This window comes from Podarcis muralis, chromosome 12 (assembly GCF_964188315.1).
Source record: "Podarcis muralis chromosome 12, rPodMur119.hap1.1, whole genome shotgun sequence".
NCBI lineage: Eukaryota > Metazoa > Chordata > Lepidosauria > Squamata > Lacertidae > Podarcis > Podarcis muralis.
In genome coordinates, this window is record NC_135666.1 from 46,898,078 (window position 1) to 46,925,706 (window position 27,629).

The 27,629-nt window shown below is 45.6% G+C and overlaps 1 protein-coding gene across 2 annotated transcripts in view; it reads left to right on the forward strand.

The window, feature by feature from the left end:
* The window catches only part of LOC114607443 (collagen alpha-4(VI) chain-like), a 96,366-nt gene that overhangs the window by 38,932 nt on the left and 29,805 nt on the right, over positions 1–27,629 (forward strand). For both annotated transcript variants that reach the window (XM_028750631.2, XM_077916372.1), the window contains 15 exons: positions 1,537–1,615; positions 3,108–3,253; positions 3,354–3,446; positions 6,453–6,506; positions 10,068–10,139; positions 10,759–10,785; positions 12,366–12,410; positions 14,700–14,753; positions 15,992–16,054; positions 16,686–16,751; positions 17,305–17,358; positions 19,371–19,406; positions 23,030–23,092; positions 23,337–23,399; positions 24,639–24,701. In XM_028750631.2, the coding sequence (XP_028606464.2) occupies positions 1,537–1,615; positions 3,108–3,253; positions 3,354–3,446; positions 6,453–6,506; positions 10,068–10,139; positions 10,759–10,785; positions 12,366–12,410; positions 14,700–14,753; positions 15,992–16,054; positions 16,686–16,751; positions 17,305–17,358; positions 19,371–19,406; positions 23,030–23,092; positions 23,337–23,399; positions 24,639–24,701 (978 nt within the window). The remainder of the gene's footprint in view (positions 1–1,536; positions 1,616–3,107; positions 3,254–3,353; positions 3,447–6,452; positions 6,507–10,067; positions 10,140–10,758; positions 10,786–12,365; positions 12,411–14,699; positions 14,754–15,991; positions 16,055–16,685; positions 16,752–17,304; positions 17,359–19,370; positions 19,407–23,029; positions 23,093–23,336; positions 23,400–24,638; positions 24,702–27,629) is intronic.

Below are 27,629 nucleotides of genomic sequence, written 5' to 3' on the forward strand. Positions count from 1 at the left end.
GGCCTCTCTACAACAACAACAACAACAACAACAACAACAACAACAACAAGATAGTAATTTATTCTTTATATGGCACCCACAGTGGCGTAGCGTGGGGGGTGCAGGGGGGCTGGCCGCACCGGGCGCAACATCTGGGGGTTAGGGTTAGGGGGCGCAAATCCACAGGTTAGGGGGCGCAAATTACTTGCCTTGTCCCGGGTGCTGACAACCCACGCTACGCCACTGGGCGCCCATCTGACTGGGTTACCCCAGTCAAAATGAAACTTCTCAGCTAAAAGTCTTCTTATCAGCCACTAAGGAATCATTTGGACTTCACCCAAAGAATACTGTTTACATTGTTCATTGTCCTATTTTTACGTCCTTGTCCATTGCAAGTATATGTTTGTATTGGTGGTTCTTAACTACTGGTTGTTTTTGATACATAGGAGCCCTCATTGCATATGGCAGTGGTTTTCAACCGGTGTGCTGTGGCACCCTGGGGTGCCTTCAATGATGGTCAGGGGTGCCGCGGGCAAAACTGGCCTCTGCCCCTCTTTCCTTCCCTCCCTTCCTCTGATGCCTGCTTGCGTCTCTGCCTCCCAAAGGCTTGCACAGGCGAATGGTGCCTCTGGGGCTGGCCAGGGGGTGCTGGTTGCCAGGATCTGAGGCAGCCCTGAAATAAGCAAGCAAGCAGGCAGGGCAGAGAGCCCAGCATGTCAGTCTGCCAGCCCTTGCTGGTGGGAATGGACAGACAAGTCCCAGGCCCCTGTGTGGCAGTATGAGGAGGCACCTGTTATGTGCCGGTGTGGTTGCTCAAGAGCGAACAGGCAAGACTTCCACCGGTCTTTTCCAGGCTTTATTATATGTACAAAAACATTTACAGTGCAGAGCGTCTCAAGTCCATGTCTGCTCAGTCGCTAGCAGAATCTGGGAGTGGGCGGTCCTTAAACTTTCCCCAGCATAACAGTCTTTTGACGCCCATCCTTCTCTTTCCCTCTCTGCGCGTAAATGGACTGCGCAAAGAGGGCGTTGGCAAAGGGGGACTTGCCTCTCCCCCGCTTTGCTCAGGCTCGGTGTTGTGGCTCTCTCTAGCATCTTCCGATCCCTGAATTCGTTCCCCACTGGAGGCGGGGCTTCCCTCCTCGTCGGAGGAAGAGCTACTTCGCACAATCTTCCGAGGCTCCCTGTAACCCAGCTGCCCTTCCACCTCTCGCCTCTGAGCTGATGGCAGTTCCCTGACAGCACCTCTCTTTGGGGCAGGGGGGCAGCTGAGAGGCCACAGGCTGGAGCAGCAGGTGCCTGGAGGACTCCCAAGGAGAAGGGAAAGGAGAGGAGGCTGAGGGAACACTCCACAAGGGAGGGTGTTTGAAAAAGGGTGAGAGGCTGCCAGCTCTGCAGGCATGGGGTGACGTAACTGGGCTCCTGAGCCCCACAGGGGTGCCACAGAAAGAATGCAGTTGGTCAAGGGAGCCGCAGACTCAAAAAGGTTGAAAACCTCTGGCATGTGGTAATGGCCACATCCCTTTTGCCATTCTCATTGCTATCGTTTCATCACAGGTTCTCTTAGTTTTTTCTGATGGGCCAGATGACAGCATAGAAGTGCTCAAAACAACAGCCGACGGTCTTCGCAGGAAAGGTACACAGATGCTAGAAAACATTTCCGTGTGGTGGTACCCGAGACATTGTGCTTATAACCAGAGCCAGGAGCAGAAGAAAGGATGCACTGATGCTTTTGAACATGCCTTGCTTATTCCTCCTGCCCTTTGTCTTCTGATAACCAAAATGCATGACATTTTCATCCATATGGGAGGCATTCCGTAAAGGCCGACTGTCTTGCACAGACGGCCAGGACACAAACAGAACTTCCTGTGATAGTTTTATGCTGACACTAACATTTCAGAAACACCACACTGTTGATGCCTGATCATTGTCCAGCTGGGTTGTCCAAAATTAAGAGAGAGCTAATATGTTCCCTGAGACATTGGAGTTCAGAAAATTCGGTTACGAATTATCTGGAATCCTCCAAGCATGTTGACGTGGCTTTAGCTTAAGGGACCAGGTGCAGTGGGGGTGTACACATTTGGGTCCTCAAAAAGAAAAAGGAATAAATCAATCATCTGTCTTAAAAGTTTCCAAAATAAGAAGAATGAAGGCAGCTGCTGTAGAATAGGTGTCAGAGATAGGTGTCAGGTTCTAACAGAGATCGTATCCCTGGAGAAAGTTTTTCGCTCGAAATACGCTGGAAATAAAGAATGTCATCTTTTCTTATACAGCTGTGTTTCATTTTAAATAATAATAATAAAAAATACACCTACCATCTGTTAACCACAGAGCTGATTCTGGCAGTCCCCTTTCCTCCCAGAAGAAAGCTCAAAAATGAAATTTCACTTCTGCTTTGAATTCAGCTCAAGCATGAAGAAATTGATGTGGCCAGCCCAATTCCTGAGAAAAATAATCACGCAGGAACACATACTGTAGGATCCATCCTGATTTTACTGATTTCAAACTTGTTTGGCCCAATTTGATGAAAGCCATCCATAGATTGATGTGTTAAAATGAATTATCTACAGTCGTCTTGCTTAAAGGGGAATGAAATCAAGTGGGACTTTCAAAATTAAATCTTATTATATAACACAATAAAAACTGCAAAAATATGAGTAAAACATATGACTGAATATTATCATTAAAGTTTGTGTTCCAATGAGGGATGAATAAAAGCCAGCTTTCTACAAATTTACCCATTAAGCGAAAAGTACACTTTTCCATATTATACCGAGCAGAGATTGTGAGTTCTGTGATGTAGTGCAGATATCAGCAAACTTCCCAGTTCTATTATGTATTTTGTGGTTTTACATCTTGATTTTATTCTGTGAACCACCCTGAGACCCACAAGTATAGGGCTGTGTATAAATTCAATCAATCAATCAATCAATCAATCAATCAATCAATCACTCACCTCCCAGAATGTGAATGTTTAAACATCCAAGAAAAGCTGTTTAGGGATAATTAACTCTGTCTTTTCTTTTTAAAACTTCTTCCCATTTTTTTAAAAGAAATCCAAAATATGAATTTTTACACTTCCACTTTAGAAAATCCAATAATTGGTTTTAACACCATTTCCTTTTCAGGGTTGAATGCACTTTTAACGATAGGCCTGGGAAACTTTCAGGAATTCCATGAACTGCAGGAAATAGAGTTTGGTAGAGGATTTGAATATATGGAACCTTTGCTCATTGGAAACCCAGAACTCCCCAGCAGGTTATGGCGAGCACTTGTAAGTTTCTTCCGGGAAGGAGGAGGTAAAGGGATAGGACACTCTCCTCGGTTCTCAATGGTGCCAATGGTAGCAATGACTGGCATCCATTATTTTGCAGGATACTGTCACTGAACGAGAATGCTGCAATGTTTGCTGCAAATGTTTTGGGGAAGATGGAATTCGGGGTGCGCCGGGAACTTCTGGAATAAAGGTAAAATGAGAGAAGCGTAGAGTGTATGAGTGTTACGCAAGTGTGGATGAAGTGTGGTTTGTTTATTTTTTTTATAAGATTAGCCATTCATCAATAGATCTTAGGGTGATTCACAAGATAAAAATTGAGAAATGGCACTGCCACACTCAATATCACAGCCAGATGCAACACTGATTTCTTTCCTCTGCCAGCCTGTGAACAGTGATAGCATCCTAATAGAGAGTCAGGAGGCACCAGGATTCGGTAGAACATCTTGGTATAAATATATGATGATGATGGAATAGGATGTCCCAATTTTCATCAGAGAAATGTTGGAGGGTATGTTATGGATCTCATCAGACTTCCTCTTTGAAGATTTCCAATTGAAGTTAAGTCCGATAAAGTGACCTGAGGACCCATAAAGAGTCAACAACTTAAAAGAAATGAAAAGGATATTAAGGTATTACCGTGAGCTCACAATTCTCAGTGTGGTTTAACAGTCGATCCCTCTTCACAGGGAGTTCTGTGAGGGAATAGGGGCCTCCTAATAACTCTCAGTACCCTTAACAAACTACAGCTACCAGAATGCTTTGGGGGGGAAGGCATGGCTTTTTTGTTTTTATTATTATGTAATAATAATAATAATAATAATAATAATAAAATAAATAAATAATAAATAATTTATTTATACCCCACCCATCTGGCTGGGTTTCCCCAGCCACTCTGGGTGGCTCCCAGCAGAATAATAATAATAATAACAATAATAATAATAGTGATAGAACTTCAAACATTAAAAACTTCCGTAAACAGGGCTGCCTTCAGGGCTGGGGAAACTAAGCCAGATGGGCAGGATATAAATAATAATATAACAATAAAATAACAAAATAATAATAATAATAATAATTGTTTTAAATGTATGGTGAGAATGTGGCATTTACAGGAATGAACTGATTGGGGGTGGGTGGGAAATCTCCAGTAGCACCTTAAGGTAAAGGTAAAGGGACCCCTGACCATTAGGTCCAGTCGTGGCCGACTCTGGGGTTGCGGCGCTCATCTTGCTTTATTGGCTGAGGGAGCCGGCGTACAGCTTCTGGGTCATGTGGCCAGCAGGACTAAGCCGCTTCTGGAGAACCAGAGCAGCGCAGGGAAACGCTGTTTACCTTCCCGCCGGAGTGGTACCTATTTATCTACTTGCAGACCAACTAAGTTTGTTCTTGGTAGGAGATTTCGTGTGCATGCACACTTCTTCAGACAAGGTGCTACTGGACAATTTTTATATACCGTATATTTCTACTGCGTCAGACCAATACGGCTACTTGCCTGATTGGAAAAAGTAAGGGACAAACACGAAACTGATCCAAGTCAGTTTTCTGTGGTTTCTTCACTTCCATAAAGTCTGAACGCTTCGGACAAAAATTTATTAAATCTTTCAAACCTCAAGCGTGCAATAAGAATCCAACCTCCAGCTTCTTTGGTCATGAATCTTCTGTCAGTCCATGGATCCCATGATTGTTCGGCTGTCAGTTTTCCTTGTTAACTTTTACCACTTGAATGGCTGAAAGATGATTCACTAATTATTTTTGCAGGGGTCTGTGGCGAACTCCCCTGCATTTCAAAGAGATGATTCAAAGAAAGTAAGGAAGGAAGGATTGCCACACACGCTGAGTTGAGTTGAGAACATATACCAATTTGATTGTTTAGTAACGTTTAATAAACTTCAAAAAAAGTGGTGTACAGCAGGTAGATACCCTTGACTCATACCCTCCAACATTTCTGTGTTGATAATAGGGACTTCCTATTCCATAATATATATTTTTTTACTATTTATACCACACCCATCTGACTGGGTTGCCCCAACCACTCTGGGAGGCTTCTAACATATATAAAAACATAGTAACACATTAAACATCAAAAAACTTCCCTATACAGGGCAGCCTTCAGATGGCTCGGGGGTCACATAACTCTATACCCTCCAACATTTCTCCAATGAAAATAGGGATGTCCTAAGGAAAAGCGGGACATTCTGGGATCATATCAGAAACCAGGACGGCATCTGTAAATCCGGGACTGTCCCTGAAAAATAGGGACACCTGGAAGGTCTGCCTTAAACAGCCTTTCCCATAATTCTTTGGAGGAAGTCCTGACTGTTTAAAGTGGTATGTTACTGCTTTAAGTGTACAGTGCAGATGGGCCCAGGCAGCAAATGATGTGAGCTGTATACTCTTGTCTGTAAAACACAGACCTAGGAGTGGAGTCCAATCCCTATAGATGACGAACTAAACTCCTGACATTCCCCTTAAAGAAGCCCCTGGAGGAGAGGGTGGTTGCAAGCAGCTGACTTCTTGCTTAATTCCCTAAAAATCCCCCCTTCCTGATACCCAAGTGTCAGTGAGGACAGCTTTGCTAGGAAGAAGAACCTGTGTTTGAGGGTCTGGTAAAATGCTTTCAGCTGGCACCAATGGCGGGGCGAAGGCTGCTAAAAAGCTTTCCCTTTGGCAGACACAGCTACCTGTATTTGTTTCATTCATTTCATCTTAGTTTTTAATGATGCTGGTTTTACATGGCTTTGTTTTTAAAAGGGTTTTCTGAGTTTCAGCCATGTTTAATCTACAGTTTTATTTGTTCCCCGCTTGGAGACCATTTTGATGAAGTGGTTTGTAGATTTTTCCAAATGAAGAAACCAAAGAAGTCCGCAACATAGGAAAATGGTATATTCTCTGCAAGTAAAAACAAAAAAGTAAAGGACCCCTGGACGGTTAAGTCCAGTCAAAGGTGACTCTGGGGTTGCGGCGCTCATCTCGCTTTCAGGCCGAGGGAACCGCCGTTTGTCCGCAGACAGCTTCCGGGTCATGTGGCCAGCATGACTAAGCCGCTTCTGGCGAACCAGAGCAGTGCACAGAAAATAATAAAGAAGAAAAAGAGGTCACCTCAGGTCTTTGAAATAAGTGCAAAGAAGCTCTGTTATTTGTAAGAAGCAGCATTTTTGAATTAAATGTGACTCCCTCTCTCCGAACTGCTGTTTTTCAGGGAAGTGCGGGCTATCGAGGGCACCCAGGTCACCCGGGTGAAGAAGGAGGGCCGGTAAGTAAACACATAGTTCTGTGGGACAGAAGCAATGTGTGAGAGCGGCCTGGTTCTGTTCCTGGGAATCTGCATAAAGTACAATTTTAAAAGCATTCCAAACGCAGAAGATTTATTTATTTATTCATCCATCAGCCCATATAAAAATTTATAGCCCACTCTGCTGTCTCGAGAGAGTGGGACCTCCAGGCTAGCTTTCTCATACACACAAATAACAATCTCAGTTCTCATAGTCCTGCTTGACTTGAGGACAAAATGAGACCAGTCCTGCCTAAGACGAGAAAAGAGGAGGGTACCAGTAGAGGTAAAAAGGCAAAGGTAAAGGACCCCTGGACGGTTAAGTCCAGTCAAAGGTGATTTTGGGGTTGCAGCGCTCATCTCACTTTTCAGGCTGAGGGAGCCGGTGTTGGTCCGCAGACAGCTTTCTGGGTCATGTGGTCAGCATGACTAAACCGCTTCTGGCGCAACGGGACACCGTGATGGAAGCCAGAGTGCACGGAATTGCCATTTACATTCCCGCCACAGCGGCACCTATTTATCTACTTGTGCTGGTGTGCTTTGGAACTGCTAGGTTGGTAGAAGCCCCAAACCAGTGGTGTCCAAACTTTCGAGGGCCCGATTTGATGAAGTGAAGGGCCGACCAAAGTTGTTGACCATGCCTGCCCTTAACAGTCCATAGAGAGCTGTGTACTCAGTGGTATTAGAATGCTGATTGGCTATTGTGGGAGGAAGAAGCTGCTTCTTCTCCTCCTCCTCCTCCTCTTCCTATATTACTACTACTACTACTACTGCTGCTGCTGCTATTTAGGGATGGAGGAGAAATATAAATATAAATATAATATAAACATAAATAATAAATTACCGTATTTTTTGCTCTATAGGATGCACCTTGTTTTAGAGGGGGAGAACAAGAAAAAAATTCTCCCCCTCTCTACTCAGCGCCCCTTCAGTGAAGCGGCAGGAGAAACGGAGCCCCTTCCATTTCTCCTCCTGCTTGGCTGAAAGGACGCTGCGCAGCTCTCCCTCTCTGCTGAAGCCAAAAGAGTCTTGCTCTCCCGGCTTCAGCAAAAGGAACCTGAAGCCTCTGGAGCACAGCGGGAACTCGCGCTGTGCTCCGCAGGCTTCAGCAAAAGCAACGTGAAGCCTCCGGAGTGCGGAGGGAGCGCTCCCTCTGTGTTTCGGAGGCTTCACGTTGCTATCGCTGAAGCCAAGGAGCCTGCATTAATCCCATAGGACGCACACACATTTCCCCTTAATTTTTGGAGGGGAAAAAGCTCATCCTATAGAGCGAAAAATACCGTATTATTATTTTTATTAAATTTGATTCAGTACACATTTAAAGCTGAACATGTTAAATTCATGCTTTCCAAAACCATATATGAGCTGAAACCCAGCTATCCTTTGAAACGTATACGTTTCCGAATTTTGCAACGCAGTTCTCCAGTCTTTACAGAAATGCATACGGTCAGGAAAACCATGCATGAAAGTTAATGTGCAGAAAATAACGTGCATAAATGTTAGGAAACTTGGTTGCTGAAATGTGCACATTGGTCACAACTGCGTATAAAAATGTGTTTGGCAAGATAGATTCCGTGGGGATTTCCCCCCCCCCCCCAAAATTATGAAATATGTGAAGAATTGCACTTACCATCGGAAAAACAAGAAATGAGGATACAGATATTTTTTTGCTGCTGCTGCTGCTTCAGTTTATTTATTTATTTATTTATAAATTCAAAATTATAACAAGACATATTATCCAAAAACATATCATCCTTGTCCCCCCCATTTTTCCTCCCCCCCAAACCCATCCACCCCCACCCCCCAACTTCCCTCAGTTCCAGCCTTTGGTTTCTCTAAGAATGCTGTTTTCTGCATGTTACAAAGTTGTATAGATCCTCAAACTATTTAGCTGATTATTATCAATAAAAAAGTTTGTGAATGTTTATTCAAAACCTGCTAAGGAGTCCAGTTCGCTTTGTTGCGTCTTCAGATACTTTGTAAAGGGTTACCATTCATCCTTAAGGATACAGAATTTGACAGGCCCTTCCATCTCTATTATTATTATTATTATTATTATTATTATTATTATTATTATCAGTAGTAGTAGCAGTGAAACAAGGAAGTACAACAAAATGTTGCAGAGTGAAGTTCGAATGTTCAAGGGGCCAAACCACCAGCCCTTCCCTTCCCTTGAAACTCAATTCCATGGTTACTACCCCCTGGTTTTTCCATTTTCCCCACGCTTCTTAGCTGCCGGGAAGTATCCCATGACCCACTAAGCGTACACAGTCCTCTCTGGACTGCTTTGCTTATACAAGGTGTGACCGGAAAGTTCAATGAATGGTCCCAGAAATCGGACAGAGAGAAATATTCAAACATACAATTGGCACCGGGAACCCACAAAATGCTCACAATTGTGTACGGAGATGAAGCTGTAACTCAAAAGACAGTGTAGGAATGGTTTAAGTGTTTCTGGGAAGGGCGGCAAACCATTGAAGATGACCCTGTTCTGGCAGATCATCATTGAGTAGAACAGCGGCAAATGCCAACAGAGTTATTGAGTTATTGATGCAGGATCGGCGTTTGTCCGTCCGAATGATGGCGGAAGAATCGCATATTCCAGGTGATATCATTATTGGGGTTACTGAAGTATCCCACCCTCCATATTCTCCCCATCTGGCCTCAACGGATTTCTTTCGTTTTCCAAAACTGAAATCTGCACTGAAAGGGAACAGATTTTCCAACACTTCACACGTCCAAGCTGCTGTGACAAGGGAACTGGAAGAAGAAGAAGAGAAGAGTTTGGATTTGATATCCCGTTTTATCACTACCCAAAGGAGTCTCAAAGCGGCTAACATTCTCCTTTCCCTTCCTCCCCCACAACAAACACTCTGTGAGGTGAGTGGGGCTGAGAGACTTCAGAGAAGTGTGACTAGCCCAAGGTCACCCAGCAGCTGCATGTGGAGGAGCGGGGAAGCGAACCTGGTTCACCAGATTCCGAGTCCACCGCTCTTAACCACTACACCACGCTGACTTCTTCAGAAGTTTCCAACAGTTCTATGAACGTTGTCAATGGTGCATCGTGTCAGGAGTTCAGTAGGAATTCTAGCACATTGTATCAGAAGGCCTGTAAAGTCTATATGTTTGAATATTTCTCGCTGTCCGATTTCTGTGGCGATTCACCGAACTTTCCAGTCACACCTTGTATATTTCTTACGTTCTGCAAACTTTGGAGATCCCTTGGGCTTGCTGACACCTCCCTCTTGTGCATCGGTGCTGTTGCTTTGGCTGCATCAAGAACGCAGAATCAGTTCAGTATTCACAGAGAGAGCAAACGGTTTGTGTTATGGTAAGACCTCACACTGTGACCCGATGGCTTTTAATTTATTATTGCTAAGGCTGACACCCCCATACTCAGTAAAAGCCGGCCACAGCTATGTGGCAAGCGGGCGGGCCAGCAGATATCAAACACTCTGGTCACAGGTCCTCCAGAGACAGTCAGCCTTATGCACTGGTTCATGTGGAAAGTGTGGCTTTTACCAGTCTTTCTTTCTTCATTAGGGAGATCGTGGTCTGATGGGTATCGCTGGCAAACGAGGAGAAAGAGGCTGCGGTGGCGCAAGAGGCCTAAAGGCAAGTGAATGGTCTTGAAGTATATTTTTCCTCAGGGTGCATTCCGATCACTATTCTTACCACAATTTATTTCTTTTTCTCTTCTTTTGTCCATCTGTGTCTTGCTGTGGATTTTCGTGCGGCTCCATCATATATCTTTGAGAATTTGGGGCTCACATTCCTCCCCTTGAGGAGTGCAGAATATGTGCCTTTCCACCTCTAAAGCCATTCATTTATCTGGATGAATCCATTTCTGTGGATAAATCCCTTAGACTCGGGTGTGTGCACACCTCAGAAGTCTGGTACGAAAATAAACAGGGTTCCTGAATCTGTGTTGGGAAGCGATGGATTGCCTTCCTTTTTGGTTCTGCTAGAAAATGATTGCTGGACAAAACATTGCCAGGAGGCACATTTGGAGCGAATTAATGTTAGGGACGCACCTGGTTCTTGCACCACAAGCATCATTACAGTGGCATACAGTTTGCTGGTTCATCTCATGAATCTTGTTTTTGAATATTCTGGTTTCTAGTATTGTTAGTTTGGGGGGGGGCGGCGGCGACACCTTTATACTTGGATTCTGCCAAGAATTCATGCGTTCTTTCTAATAGCTCACTTGCAGCGTGTCTCTTTTGCATTTTAGGGACCAAGGGGATACCGAGGAAATAAGGTATGTACGCTTTTAAAATAGGGGAACGAAGACTTCTCTTCAGATAATGCTCACCGGTGTTTCGCTTTGGCCTCTTTCCCATAAGTACTTACAAAAGCCTCACATGAGAAGTGGGGTTTTGTATAACAACAAGTGGTTCAGAAGGATCTCTGGGATCTCTTCAAACAAACTGAAGCCTCAGCTGTTTTTGGAGAAGAGAGTGGCAGGGTTGCCTCTGACCATAAACTTACAAGGTGCCTGAGGCCAGTCTTGCTCATGCCTATGTTTCCTATAATGTCTTCTGAGTGAAACAGCACAGTTTGACTTCCTGGAGTGACTCCAGAGCTCTGCAACATCTTCTGCCCTATTGCTCGGAAGACTTTCTAGGAAGTGTAGTCACTGGTAGGGGGAACGTGCTGGGCCTAGAGGGGCTGTAATGTGTTTGTAGTAAGAGGTGGATGGAGCAGCCAAGAGAGACAGCAGGGCTGTGATGGCCTGGGAATTGGATTCAGATGCTGAATCTGAGGAATCCCAGCCTGCACAGGATTCCCCACCTCCAGAACCAGCTGAGCCGGGGCTGGGGCTTGAGCCTGAAGGGTCCTCACCTGTGCTGGATCCTCAGGTGCAGGCACCAGCTGAGTCTGCTCTGGCTCCTGAAGGGATGGAGGACCCATTGCCTGCAGGTGCTCTACCCTCAGCCCTGTCAGGGGAAGAGGAGTTTGCCTCTGGGTCTGGTAACCCTCCAGCCTCTCCTGAGCTGCAGAGGCTCAGGTCAGACAGGCGGAGGGAACTAAGTTCCTGCAGGAGGAGTGCTCGCCTCCAGGCCAGGATCAGGGCCGCCCTATGTCTCGGGGGAGATAAAAGCCAGCCATCCCCAGTCCCAGGTTGCGGGAGCAACATTGTTGGTTATCAGTTCCAGCCTGATCCCTGAGCTGCTTCCCTGCTGTAGCTCCTGACCTCACCTGATGCCCTGCCCTGCACCCAGCTTTAACTTCTACGGACTGCCTTCATTTTGCACCATCAACCTCGGACTGGACTCAGACCTCGCCTCTCAGCCTCTGGGACCAGCACAAGGGCAGAGATCTGAGCATCCTAATTCCTGGTAGCACACCTTATTTGGGGATATGGCTTGAAAAATAAAAAAGATAGATGTGAGCTCTAGCTGTTTTGGACTCCTACTTCCATGAGCCACAGATAGTATGACCACCCCAAGGGTCAAGGATGATGTACGTCGTAGTGCAAAATATCTGGAGGGTACCAGGAAGGTTGTTAGATACTATTAAATACAGTTTGCCGCCAGTTTTACAGGTGGCCTGAGATGGCTTTGGAAACACTATACCAAATGATCAATGAGTACATTGTACATAATGGGTACATTATGGATTACTCTCTTTGTTTTACATATTTTATTTTTGATTTATTAAATCCTCATCTGAGGATTGCAAGGCAGTTTACAGTGTAAAAACACAAATGTGTGTAACATAACATAACAATAACAAATGAAACAATAACACCCTACTGTTTATTGCAGCAGAAATGCCCCAGAAATTTTATTTACAGGGGTAAATAATGGTGAGCATGTTTTCAAATGGTTTCAACAGGGTGAAAATGGTGACAGCGGACTTGATGGGATCGATGGACAAGAGGTAACATTTGACAGACCATTTGATGGTGGATTTTTGGGGGGGGTACAGTCTGCTTTCCTGGATGGTTCAAAGAAGTGTACCACTTTTAAAAGGGCTGCAAAAGTCAAACAACCATCAAGTTACAAGTCAATAATACTGAAATCTTGTGGATGTTTCAAAATGGTTTAAAGAGGACAGCAGACCCATAAACATTCCCCAGATGTTTTCGTAAACAGGCTTGTCTTTGCAGGGCTTTTAAAAAAAGGAACTTTTACTGTGGGACAGGGGAACAAACTCCAAAGGGCACTTTAACATCGTGTGAAAGGGTATTTAAATAATTATGCACACATTTGTTTAAATAAATGTCATGAAACATTATTTTAATAGTAAACAACTGCAGTTTCAAGAAAGTAAGCATTTGAAATTTAACCACAAATGTCCAGAACTGCAGAAGATTCCTCCCCAGACATACTTCAGAATCTCACTCTGGAACAGGCTAATGATGTCTCCTTCCTCTGTTTGAAAGGAAGTTGACAACAGCGGGCTGGGAATTATAATAGGTTGTACCAAACCCATCCAGACCTATGTTTAGTTACCCATCTACTCTGTGTTACCATACTTGTCCATGCTTCGTCCAGTAGAGATTTTTGCACCATGCCAGAAGTGAGAGGAAACAGCTGGCAAAGAGGCACAGACACAGAAAAACCTAATTCACTCCAGTGTGGGAGATGGGGGAGATTCAGAAAATTACTTGCTGCCATTCACACACTTCAACCGATATGATACGATATGATAATCTTTATTGCCATTGCCCCATACAGAACGACAAAATTGAAAAATCTACATCAGACATTCAAAACCCAACAAGCCTGCTATCCCAGCCTGGTTAACCCCCTAAAAACTCTGATACCCCATTTTTAAATACAATATGCTCCTATACAGACTCCTTACACTGCATTTAAAACCAAAATCGTATTTGGGTAGAAACTGTTTCTCAGGCGGCTGGTCCTAGTCTTTATAACCCTGTACGTTCTTCCAGAAGGCAGAAGCTGAAAGAGATCATTTCTGGGGTGCGCACTATCCTGCGCTATCTCTGCAGCTTTCTTATGGCACCTGGAAGCATAGATTTGATCCAAGGTGGGAAGAGTGCACCCAATTATTCTCTCTGCAGTCTTTACAACCCTGGACAGCACTGTTTTCCCCCCTGACCGTGCAGCTCCCAAACCACACACACAGACCATAAGTTAATACACTCTCCAGAGTACAATGGTAAAATGCCATCAACAGGTCCTTTGAGAGATTGTTTTTTTGGAGGATTCACTGGTATAAAGGTATTCTGCTGAATCTTGCTGAAATCCGTTCTGTATGTCTGTCAACATTTGGCATTATGCACCTTGCCGGAACACCAGTTTCTGTGTAGCTTAATCAGCAAGCGTGCTCCGAATTCCAGATTCCCTTGAAGTATCAGGTTTGATTAAGTCATAGGTTCCAGGGTTTGCTTATAATGGGACAGCAACTCCTAAATGACAGTCTGAAATATACTCAGAGTCGAGAGTGGATTTCATGCTCTTTATTCAGCTCATAGTGGTGAGGAGGAATGAAAGTCCCCACAAAGTGTCTGCTTTATATACATTATTTACACAATGGGCTGCATGTGATTGGCTAATTCCGGAATTCTCCTGTAGGCCAATCAAGTTCTGGATTCACTTCCATCTGGAGCTGGATTGGGTGGCTCCTGCAGACCAATCATACTGCTGCATTGTTCTAGGACCAATCAAACTGCTGCATTCTGAATCCTATTGTTCCAGGACCAATCAGACTGCTGCATTTTGGATCCTATTGTTCCAGGACCAATCAGACTGTTGCATTTTGGAACCTATTCAACTCAGTGCATAACACAGTCTGAATCTGAACAGTTGCTAAATCTACATTTTGATTTCTCTAAATGCAAACCGGGACCAAGCAGAATTAAAAGTCTGCTTGGTGGGGATTTTGATCACTTGGTGATGGTATTCATGGCTTGGGGAGGAATAATAGAGTCATAGAGTTGGAAGGGACCACAAGGATCATCTAGTCCAACCCCCTGAAATGCAGGAATCTTTCTTCAACCACAGGGCTCAAACCCATGACCCTGAAATTAAGAGTCTCGTGCTGTCCCTACTGAGCTACCCCAAGAGCTTCCCTTTTGCTTTGTATGTTTAAATGGCTTTATATGTCTTCTAAAAGTCTGGAGACTCTGCCTGAGATTTCTATGACAAGCATATTGCACAAGATTACTGAGTTGTACTTCTTTTTCTTTTGGGGTTCTAGGGAGAACGAGGAATTCCTGGATCACATGGACCAAAGGGCAGCTCAGGACGAAGGGTAAAGATAATTATATATTTTAACTGTCTGTTGGCAAAAGGCACTAAGGGATGTTCAAACTTTTTTATGTTAAACGAAGGTACGACCTGTGTACCAGTGGACTCAGATAAGTTGAGCTGCATTCTTACTTGTATATTTATTCACATGCAACACCCACAAATGTACAGTCCATGTACCTGTGCACACAATTGTTGAGCTGCACAAATAAATGTGTAGAGATAACTTGCACAAATAAATGTGTAGAGATAACTTGCACCTCTGTGTACGGTTGCCTTGCCTATAAGGCAGAGCCTCTGAACCGTTGGAAATGGCTCTGAACTGTGTAATGACCGAGGTCCCATTCGTACTATACCATAAACTCTAACAGTTCTCTGATGAAAAGAGGGACTTCCTATTCCACCACCAACATCATCATTTTACTATTCATACCCCACCCACTTGACTGGGTTGCCCCAACCACTCTGGGTGGCTTCCAAGTTGTATAAAAACATAATACAACATTAAATATATTTTTTAAAACTTTTCTATACAGGGCTACCTTCAGATGGCTCTGGGATCGGATAACTCCATACCCTTCAACATTTCTCTGACAAAAATAGGGACTTCCTAAGGAAAAGTTGGACATTCTGGGATTAAATCAGAAACTGGGACAGCTTCTTTAAATCCGAAACTGTTTCTGGAAAATAGGGACACTTGGAGGGTCTGCTGTACGTTCAAAGCACTATCATATGCTTTAAACAGTTATGACTCCCCTCAAAGAATCCTGGGACTGTAGACTTCTTAGGACACACCTATTTCCTTTACCAAGCTGCAGGTTCGAGAGTTACCTAGGAAGAGGGTTTGACTGTTAAGCCATTCTAAGAACTGTAACTCTGCAAGGGCAGTAGGGGTCACCTAACAACTGTTAGCACCCTAAACAAGGATTCTTTGGTGGAAGCCATGACCATTACTGTGTTATCATACAGCTTTAAACATCTACTGCAGATAGGATCTAAGTTTGGAATATATATCTAATCCACAGGAAATGGAACTGATGTTAGTCAGCATTTCTTCTGTCCCATCCAGTAGAAAGATAAATGTACTTAACCCCACTGCAGTTAGTGAGGATAAGACTGCTTAACTCAGTCTGCGGCCCTCATCATTTTGAAATAAGGCCTAAGGATGTAAAGATTGCATTTGATAAGGTGAGGTGGTACATAACATTTTAACTGCTGTTTGTCTTTCTTTTCCGGATGAAGGGTAGAAAAGGCCCCAGAGGAGAGCCTGGTGAGCATGGAGAGCTTGGTGTAAGAGGAGACAATGTGAGTAATGATGGCTGCTGTTATTATTTTTTAATCAAAAATCTACACATTTATCTGATTTATACCCCACCTTTCTCACAGAACTAGCTGCTTCCAGTTCTGGCCTTTGCAGCCCTTGACAGCCTTTCCCTCACCCCAAATTTTGTTGTGGCTGGACTTATAAAAATGTAAGAAGGGGTCTGCTGGATCAGACCGAAAGGCCTATCAAGTCCAGCATCTGATTCTCATAGTGGCCAACCAGAGGCTGTGCTTTGAGAAGATCCATTTCACCTTGTTAGAAGTTACAAGAAAGTGGACACAACCTGCTGTTCTACTATTGGCACAGAACACAAATGCATTTCTAAAAGGGATATGACATGGACATTATTTTAGATTTAAAATGTTTTTCAACCTCTCCGACCTCTTTGTCTTGTGAAACTGTATCTCCAATCATCAAGTCATCCGCACAGATTGCCCGCTTGCATTCATTGCCAGATGATTCCTTTCATTTCTTCAGGGAAAGATTTTTGATTGCAGGCCTATATTTCAACTTAAAATGAATGTTGATGTCGGTCACCCATCCTCCCCTCCCAGCTATGCTAGCATAGCATAGGTCACTGGAAACACTTAAGTGTGTATTCGTTTGTTTCAGGGGGATCCTGGAATTGACAACAATGCCTTTGGTCCAGCTGGTGCAAAAGGAATCACGGGACGGCAGGTATCCAGACATCTAGAAATCGTTAAGAACAAACTAATGTGTATATTTAGAAATATCTGAAAAGAGAAGTCATCATTTTTGCAAGATTGAATGTGGATAGCTTCTTTCATTGAAACAGGGATTTATTTATTAATTCACTAATATTTATTAATATTTATCTTGGGGACGAAAACCCCACCAAAGTCTTGCCAACTTGGATCCAGTTGACCTATTTTGCAACCTTAATCCTGATTACTGGAGAGGGAAGAGACACATGAACGCTGTGGATTTTGGCAGATCATTGGGGTGCAATGAAGACAAATGGGAGAAGACGCCTCCGACAATGTGCTTAATTTGGAAATGGACTAGTCTCTATTGTTCTGTTCCATCAAAGTAGATATGATTTATATACTTTGATTCAATTGGCTACGGTGAAACTGCTTACAAAGCAATGCCGTACCGCAACTATTCGGATGAGTATGTTTGCCTTGAATTACATGTCAGTGTTCATCGCACATGTCTGGAGTACGTCAAAGGCACAAATGTAATTTAGTAATCTCACTGTGTTTTGCAGGGGGACCTGGGAACTGATGGCGTGCAAGGAGAGCCAGGCGAGAAGGGTGCAAATGTAAGAGCAGCTGTAATAGAGAAGATGTAAATGCATAAAGGAAATGCTATGGCTCAGTTTACAGGGGACAAACTCTTCCTTTCTTCCTATGTAACTACTTCAAAAAAACAAAAAACCCAGAACAGAACCCCCCTAAGATTATTTTGCAATCCTGTACACTCTTTTCTGCAACTAAGCTGTCAGGTGTGGAGAGTCTGACTTCACAGACAAGAATTAATGAGCACTTTATATTTTATAGTCCTTTGTATTCAATCATCTGACTGCAAGCAAAAATCCAGATCTCTCCACAAGGAGAGATAGGACCCACAAGCTACTCTAACTCCTCCCCCTTCCATCTCCCGCAACATCCTGGGCGCCAATGGGAAGTTCCTCCTCTCTGTTTTCTTTGTTCTCTAATACAGACGGACCTCCTAGTTCTTGGGGAGGGGGGTACCCCACACTCTGTAATGACATCTCTGCTGGCTGTTCCCTCCCTTCTGTTTCTCTGTCCATTATCTCGTAGCTAGGTAACTCCTGTCTAAGCTGCTCAGTGTTTGTGTCTCCCTCTGCTTCTGAAACCGCTGGAAACAGGGAAGGTGGATCTCCCCCACTCCTCCTCTTCAAAGAGGAGCTGATCTGCCTGAGAATTTCCCAATCCTCTGTTTCAGACCATTCCCTGACATAAGCCCCGTTGAATTACTTTTGAATCAATTACGCATGGGCTTGTGCTGTAAGCCATAGGTTAAAGGTAAAGGGACCCCTGACCATTACGTCCAGTCATGGACGACTCTGGGGTTGCAGCGCTCATCTCGCTTTATTGGCCGAGGGAGCCGGCGTACCGCTTCCGGGTCATGTGGCCAGCATGACTAAGCCGCTTCTGGCGAATCAGAGCAGCCGTTTACCTTCCCACTGGAGTGGTACCTATTTATCTACTTGCACTTTGACGTGCTTTTGAATTGCTAGGTTGGCAGGAGCAGGGACCGAGCAATGGGAGCTCACCCCATCATGGGGATTCAAACTGCCGACCTTCTGATCGGCAAGTCCTAGGCTCTGTGGTTTAACCCACAGCGCCAATTGGGCCCAAATGCTACCCAGCATTGGTAGGCTGAGTTTATTAGAAAATTGCCAACTCGTGGCCTACTGCAACCTGAGGCCTTTCACTGCTCATCTTAGACACTTTAGGAAATGGTTCTCTTTCATCTGCTGGTGACTTTTTCTTCCCCTATAAACTAACTTAGTTTCACTGCAAACTGGCTAGCCGTTTTTAACCCCTGGTGGTTTAAAATGCAGGGCTGATCGACAAAACAGCTCTAAGTAAGCAGAGGTAGCAATCATCCCATTGCAGAAGCTGGAGCAGCTGACTAGCCTCTTCATTGACTTGGAAGGGTCCGATGTAAGATGAATATTTCCCATAGGTAATATTCCACAGTTAGGGTGGCCATGCTTTACAGAGAACAGTCCTCCACTTGAAAGAGTCCCTTATTTGAAGGGCTGCCTGGTCCAAATCTGGTTTAAAGAACCATAATGAAGGAGACCAGGAGTTACCCATCAACAGCAGATTGGCCACCCACGCTTGTCACCTACTGGCAGTCTTCCCCGTTAAAGAAGTACAGTGCATCTCAGTTTAAATAGTAGTAACTGGGTCATATCCAGCGCTGCTGTTCTGTTAGTGCATCAGACGTCTGCTTGTGCAACAGAATTTCCCCTCCTCTCCTCTGTGGCCTGCTCCTTGGGCACCCTCAAAATCTTCTCCAGGGAGCTGGAAGACCCTCTGGAGCAGATTTTGCGGGTATGCAGGGCGAGGAGAGGAAAGGGCAGTTCTTCTGCATCATTGATACTCTGTATACTTGCAAAGTTAGATACATATAACTTGGCATTTGCAAATTGTAATGCAAATGTATGTCATTTATTGCCCTCTTTTTTGGTGGTGGGGGGAAAATGCATTTCTTCTTTTTGGATGATGTATAAGTTGACATATAAAGTGCCATTCTTTAAAACTTGTTTTAAAAGCTGTTTCCTCCCCTTTCGTTTAGGGTCCCAATGGCCGCAGAGGTCGCCCTGGCTTAGAGGTCAGTAGCCACTGCACTCACATAATGCTGAATGTATTATTATTAGCTTTTGCCCCTTATTCCTGGAACCGATGCAGGAACTGGCATTGCCATTCGGAATAGTGATGACTTGTGTTCCCTTCCTGTTCTGAAGCTGGAACCTCCTTGACTTGCGGAGCTAGAAATTGAAAGGAGAGCTGTGCCTTTCATGAAAACAAGGGCATTGTTTGTTCTTGATAATCCAGTGGCCCAACTGATCAGTGGAAATTGATCAGGAAGACTGGAAGGACCACAGTTTGAAGCATGCAGCAGCTTGAAAACTGCTGTTTCAAGATCTGAGTTTGTGGTTAATTCTTAATCCTGGCTTAGGCTTCATGGCATTTCTCAAATCCTCATCTAAGCTCATGCATTATTTTTTTAAAAAATGTAAAAGGTAAAGGGACCCCTGACCATTAGGTCTTGTCGTGACCAACTCTGGGGTTGCGGTGCTCATCTCGCTTTACTGGCCGAGGGAGCCGGTGTATAGCTTCCAGGTCATGTGGCCAGCATGACTAAGCCGCTTCTGGCGAACCAGAGTAGTACATGGAGACGCCGTTTACCTTCCCGCCGGAGTGGTACCTATTTATCTACTTGCAATTTGACGTGCTTTCGAACTGCTAGGTTGGCAGGAGCAGGGACCGAGCAACGGGAGCTCACCCCGTCATGGGGATTCGAACCGCCGACCTTCTGATCGGCAAGTCCTAGGCTCTGTGGTTTAACCCACAGCGCCACCCGCGTCCCTTTTTTAAATGTAGAACTGTTCAAAATATCTCCCTCCCTATATATAGCAAATGCATGGAGGGAGTAGCAAGAAGAGTGTCCGCTAGCAAACCTCTGATGGCCGCATGTCTTCTGATGCTGCTCCCCAGTATCTGTGTGCTCAGATGAACATCACAGGGAGGGCGCATGCTATGTGAATGCAGCTGAACCAGGCTAACCAGCATTCGCCAACATTCGGTTCACTGGATGTCAAGGATGGGTCTGGGAAGTGTGTGGGTATCGGGGTGCTCCTGCTGCCCCCTCTGTGCATTGGCTATAGATGCGAGCGGCTCTTGCAAACTGGGGCATAGAGTGGGAAGGTACCAGGGGGGCGGTGGCCCAGGGTGCACAATTTTTGAGTGGGCATGAATCAGGCGACCCCACCACGGCCTCGCTTGGTGCTACTCTCCACTCATCAAGGGCTGCGTTGACCGGCCATGCTCTCCCCTGCATGGGCAGGAAGGCAGCTCAACGCTGTCCTGTTTTGCTCCGGTAGGAGTGGGGTCGCTCCAGTGGTGTTGCCGGCGAGGCCTGGGCTGGTGTTCCCCCCACCCAGCAAAATTGTGCTCACCCCGGGTGCCAGCAACTGATGCTATGCCACTGCTTGCAAACAAGCCATGAAACTGGATGGGTGGCCTCAGCCACCCATTTTAGGCTACATTTTAGCCTAACTTACTTGGCAGGGCTATTATGAGACCCCCTGATCTCCTTGGGCTGAATGAAGTGGAATAAATCACCATTTGAAACTTTTCTTTTCTTCCAAAGGCAGCCTGTCACTGACTAGCAGTTCCTCAGGAATTTTGCCCAGTCTGCCTATGTGGGTCAGCATGCAGTTATCATTCGACCTTTGCATTTCTTTTGCTTTTGTGATACGTTTCTTGATTCAAATGCAACAAAATGCATATAAGAATGTGCATTTTAAAGAAACGTCTATATGCCAGAAAGGGTATTTTAGGGTGGTTGTTGTTTAGTTGTTTAGTCATGACCCCATGGACCAGAGCATGCCAGGCACTCCTGTCTTCCACTGCCTCCCGCAGTTTGGTCAAACTCATGCTGGTAGCTTCGAGAACACTATCCAATGATCTCGTCCTCTGTCGTCCCCTTCTCCTTGTGCCCTCCATCTTTCCCAACATCAGGGTCTTTTCCAGGGAGTCTTCTCTTCTCATGAGGTGGCCAAAGTATTGGAGCCTCAGCTTCAGGATCTGTACTTCCAGTGAGCACTCAGGGCTGATTTCCTTAAGAATGGAGAGGTTTGATCTTCTTTGCAGTCCATGGGACTCTCAAGAGTCTCCTCCAGCACCAGAATTCAAAAGCATCAATTCTTCGGCGATCAGCCTTCTTTATGGTCCAGCTCTCACTTCCATACATCACCACTGGGAAAACCAGTACAATTTTAGGGTAAAATGCCTTAAAATGCTTTTGCAGAACCATGTGGAAACGGGGTGTAAAAGATGAATGAATGCAGGTGACATTCACATAAATAAAACAAATCCCTCTCTTCCTAAGCTCTATTGCTTTTAAGCTATGCTTACAGGTTTGCTGGGCCTTTTGGCTGGTCCCTGTTTGAAATGGAATGCTAGACTGAATAATCATTGGGTCTGCTCCAGCCAGACTCATCTTACGTTCTTCATTTTTGCGGTGGGATGAAGGGAGTTTGGCCTCAAAATGAAATGTCGCTTGCCCAAAGTTTACACATCTCTTACACACCTGCTTCTGCCAACTTTACAACACCAGCTTCTTTGTAAGATGTTTTCTTTGCAGTGTCAATTTTACTTTGCAGCCGTAGAGGGCCCTGCAGGCTTTGGCTTTTATCTGAATTTACGTCTCCCCATCCTGCCACAAACACACATTTAAATTGTCACAGCAGACCGCTTTTCTGTCCAAAGTTGAGCATTACTCAGCAATGCTTTCTTTATGTCCTTACAAACCCCATGCCGGTTAATGATTGCCTTAGGTGTCAATAAATGTTTTCTCGGATTACAGCTCCTCCTGGTAATTTTTCTTTTGTCACCAAACTAAAGCTTTGGAAACAGCTCCCATCATTTTTGCTCCAGGGATTCAGGCAAAAAGCGCCAGTTGAACTACCTGATGTTTCGAAAGCGTGGTAATTATGGGTCTGTTTGCTTTGCTTTTTCCATTTCTTTGTCAGAAGGAAAAATTAGACCAAGGGGGTCAGCTGCATCCTCCTCCATGATACTTAAGTACCTTCATTCACATCCCTAATGCTCAACCCATGATGAATGTATGAACACACTTTTAGCAATAGAGGGCCCCTCATCTGTTAAGCCTGGCACCCTGCATGGTTGGGCAGCCCTAGTCCCCCAGGTTTGTTAACACCTGTCCTCATCTCTCCAGGCCATGCAGTTTGGATCTGCCATTTAGTTTTCCCACAATGCCTAGGAGTGATGCTTCGGTGGGGACACTGTGGGAAGTTAAAATGGCAGCAATGGATGGTAGCAATGCTACTACACATGAGTCAGCTGGGGCCACCAACTCTACAGAGGAGACAAGTACTTATTCATGGATGTATTTATAATTCTCAACTTTAGTCAAAATATAACAATGCAGGATACAACATATAAGAGTAAAATCAACCAAAGTATCCATAAAAACTTCAAAAAAATAATAACAAAAAGTCATATTGCAAAACAATATTGTCTAAACAATATAGTTTTCAATAGTGGCATGTTGTTGCTGTTTTGTTGTCGAGGTTGTGGTTGACTGTGCGCGAGATCAAGTTTCTGCTAGTTAATATCTGGGCAGAAACTGCATTTCATTCACTCCCACAGAATGCTGCAGGTCAGAAACGCGTGTCTCCTTTAGTACTTTTCTCTTCTCTTTGACAGGGCCTAAAAGGAAATGAAGGCGACCCAGGTCTTCCTGGTGAAATGGGGCTACAAGGAAACCAGGTAATATAAATCTGTGTTCTGTTGCCGTGCTTAGAGGGGTGTCTTGTCAAAGCTGAATTCTGCATATTGTAATGACTGACCCTGCAGGTTGTGAATCGAAACAGGTAGGATTTGTTTCCAGTAGCCATCGTGCATTGAAGCGGTTGCATCAACAGGCCAGAGCCACTAAAATAAGGCTGCATCTGGGGCTTGGTCAACATGCATCAAAAACCTATTGTATTCCTTTGTCTCCTGTGTCACTCAGGGTACACCAGGTTTACGTGGAATACCAGGACCTAAAGGACTCCAAGGCTTTCCAGGACCCCAAGTATGTCTTAAAATGATATGTCTTACTTTGCCAGTCTTTTTAAGTCCATGGGAACATTTGCAAAATGGAGGAACTGTTGCGGGCACCACAGACATAACCAATCGCACACCACTACTGTTATGTACTGAAGTTCTCACCCTAGGCCAGCAGGGGGATACTGTAGATAGTTATGCAAATGAAGGATCGAAAGTGACCTTCAGTGATTGGATAGTTTGTATGCAAATTAAGGATCGAAAGTGACGTTCAGTGATTGGATAGTTTTAGAAAGTTGCTACAGTAACGTTGTACTGGAGCTCTATATAAGCAGGCTGACTGAGCTCTTCAGTTCAGTTCTGTTCTGGCCTCTGAATAAAGAAGAGCTGTTTGAAGAATCGCTGTGCTGTCTGATATGTTCACCCACAACTTAACAACTACCTAGTCTGCTGTTGGCTTCAAGAGAAGGCTTCTTGCAAGCCTAATTTCAGCAGGGAGAGGACGAGACCGTGTGGGCCCCAAGCGAAGGCCTCTCACCTCTTATACATCCCCCAGATATTTCTGTGCACAAGTATTTTGTTCCTAGTCACGGGTTTTGTAGTCTATACTTTACAATTGTAGTAGAGCATCCTGACTTGGCTTATGCACTATATCATGGGTTTTTAATTTTGATCTATGCAAAAGTATGTAGAGTGCTTTTGAGCCTGAATTTTGCTCGTGTTCATTGAGGATGATGCCCAACTGACTGGGTTGCCCCTGCCACTCTGAGCGGCTGCCAATGATTTATATGTGCATTTCAGCCAATGCATGTTTAAATTTGCAAGCTGCTTCTAGGGTCATTTGCAGAAATCCCTGTTCCTAGTGTTTTCTTTTCCTCCATTCATCCAGACTTCTGAGTTGTGTCAGCTCCCCCCATCTCCAAAGCTTTCCTCTGAAATGACTTTCTCACTGCTACTTTCTCTGAACAAGTAAAATCCCTCCAAATACAACTTTGGGGCCTCACGTTGCCTATTCACCTGTTCAGCTGCATTCTATCATAAGATGCGGACTGACGCTTTTAAAAGAAAGAAATGCCTTTAGTGTATATATGTCTACAGTTCTATGATTCTATGTCTGCCCTTTCTTCCGTAGTAGTTGAACAGACGTCATTTAGGACCGCTGAAACCTGGATGGGATTATAGAGAAAGCACAAAAGCTATTTAACTGGCTGCCAATGATTGCTGTGGTTTTCTTAATGTGACTTTCGATATGTGTTTCTGATTGGAGGGTAGTCAAGGAATCGATGGCGCGCCTGGCTCCATAGGGAAAGAAGGACCTAGAGGTCAAAAGGTAAGAACTGGTTTCAACAGTGCCTTTTGTGTTTCAACAAAGTGTCTGAACACGTTTCTTCCGAAGTAAAACGCAGCCTTCGTTTTGTCCAGTATAAAGAGCAGCTCTATGTAGCAATTGAGCAGGGCTGTAAATATTTTTGTACTTTTATACTCGGTGCAAAATGTATCTGGAGCTGGTCCTTTGGAACATGCGAGTCCACTTTATATGGACTTCACTGGCTGCCGCCTATTTGTCTTGCAGTTCAAAGCACTAGTTAACCCCTTGCTGAATGGCCTAAATCAGACGCTGTTAACTTTTGGGGGCTGGTGGGCACATATGGAATTTTGAGAAAATTCCGTGGGCCCCAGTCACAAAATGGCCACTGTGGGATGTGTGGCATATCACAAAATGCTGGCTGTTAGGAAGGAGGAGGAGGAGGAGGAGGAGGAGTTTAGACTTGATATTCCGCCTTTCACTCCCTTTAAGGAGTCTCAAAGCAGCTAACAATCTTCTTTCCCTTCCTCCCCCACAACAAACACTCTGTAAGGTGAGTGAGGCTGAGAGACTTCAGAGAAGTGTGACTAGCCCAAGATCACCCAGCAGCTGCATGTGGAGGAGCAGGGAAGCGAACCTGGTTCACCAGATTACGAGTCCACCACTCTTAACCACACTGGCATTGGAGGCATTGTATGACGCAAAATGTCAGAGCAGAAAAAGAAACAGTAACACAGAACAGTATGGGAAGGCTCCCTGTTATGCCAATAAAGGCTTAATGAATGAATGAAAGAAAAAAGTCACCACCACACCACGCTGGCATGGGTGGGAACCCTTGTGCCCGTGTGTGCCAGGCTGGCAACCCCTGCCTTAAATGACTTGGGAGGAGGTTAGAATACTTAAAAGGGCTGCCATCTTCTCCTAAGATCAGCAGAAGAGGACGTGTGTGTGTGTGTGTGTGTGTGTGTGCTGCCACTCTGTTGGCTCTGTCTGGTATTGGTGGCGCCTACTGTTTACCTCCCTGCCTCCCGCCCTGTTCAGTCCCCTGCTCAAACTCACTAAAATTCTCTGGAATGAAAATGCTGTCGGTTGCTATCAGCTGTCTTAACTTCAAATGGCTCGCCGAGTTATGGAGCTCATGATGGTGATGATCATCCATATCTAACATGGGGGGTGGTATTTTAAAATAAAATAAAATAACTCTTGCAGATAGTCTATTATTTGGTACCATCTGCCATTTAAAATAAGTTAGGGTTGACATATGTCCAATTTTTCCTGGGACGCCAATCAGCAAAATTAGTACACAGGGAATTTTTTTTGAAAAATCAGCAAAATGTCTGGGGTTTTGCAAACAGAACCAGGAAGCTCAACAACCTTTGGGGCGATCCCCCCCCCCCAAAAAAAAATGTGTCCAGATTTCTACTACTTGAAATGTGCAACCCTAAATAAGTTCCATAGACCAGTGTTTCCCAACCTTTTTTGGGCAAAGGCACACTTGTTTCATGAAAAAAATCTCGAGGCACACCACCATTACAGCCCCGTGACGTCAGCGCGCAGCGTCACGCCGGGAGGGACATGAATTGCTAGCAAATTACATAATCACCTCCTTGAGGGCTGGCTCATCTTCTCCGAAGGCAGAACCCCATTAATTAACAGCACAGACTCACACCATAGCCAAGACGAGGGGGGAAAACCTCAGTCATGCACAGTCATGCACATGTGGGGGCTAAATGAGGATGAAGACCGGGCAGAAAGCAGGGTTCAAATCACCCCACCTGGCCAGGACAATCCCTGGGTGCTCCCTTGGGCCACTCGCCTGACCCACCTCGCAGGGCTGTTGTTGCGAGGATAACACGGGGAGAACCACGCGCGCCCCCGGGAGCTCCTTGGAGGAGAAAGCGGGCGATGGATGCAATGCACGAAATATATGAGAGGCGACCAGGTTTTGCAGGTGAGGGGCCCCCGCCAGCCTCCGCTTCCAACACCCGGCGCAACAACGCCGAAGTTTCCCCCCGGGCTCGGCTCGGGGAGCAGTGCTGCTCCCCCCCCGGCTCCCCTTCGCCCTCCCGGCTCTCTCTGCCGCCCACTGGGGACCCCCCTCACCTGCCAAGTCCGGAGTGCCGGTGGAAGTTGCATGCATGCATGCAGGGCGCCGCGTTGCCATTGCATTGCACTGCACTCCATGCAACGCCTGCACGCATGCATTGCCTTGCACGCCCGCCAAGGGGTCTCCCCGCGGTCCGATGCGTCCCCTCTGGCGCGGATGCAGCATTGCAAAAATAAAAAACCCCCGACGCAGCCCTACCTGGGGGGCAGCCTCCGCCTCCGCCGCTCCGCCTCCGCGGGGATCCCCGGGCTCCATCCTGCCGCCCAATCTCCGGGGGGCGCAGGCAGGCTGTGCGGGGTCTGCGCGGAAGAGCCCCTGCCCGCCCGGCCGCCGCCGCTGCGCTCATTCCATGGCCGGGAGAAGAGCGCTTCAAACAAAACGCCCGGCCCGCCAGGCCACGCTGGGAAACGTAGTTCGCGCACCCCGCGCGGGCGCGGAGCCCAAGGGCGAGGGGACTACGGATCCCGGCAGCCCCCGCGCCGGGGACGGAGGGGGAGAGGCCGGGTGCAGGGATGGAGGGACGGGTGGGCGAGCGAGTGACTGGCAGCCGCCAAGCCTTGGCCGAGAGCCAGGAAGGGCCTCCCCGGAGGAGGAGGAGGAGGAGGGAGGCGCAGAGTGGGAGGGAGGGAGGGAACCCCAGGGGTCATCTAGTGACGGCGCCCCAATCGAAAATTTGACTTAAAAAAAAAATCTTTCAATTTTTTATTTTTTCCCGCGGCACACCAGGCAACATCTCGCGGCACACTAGTGTGCCGCGGAACAGTGGTTGGGAAACACTGCCATAGACTTCTCTGGCCTGGCCTTTTCCTCATGGGGAAACCTGAGGCTTAGTTTTTCTATAGGTG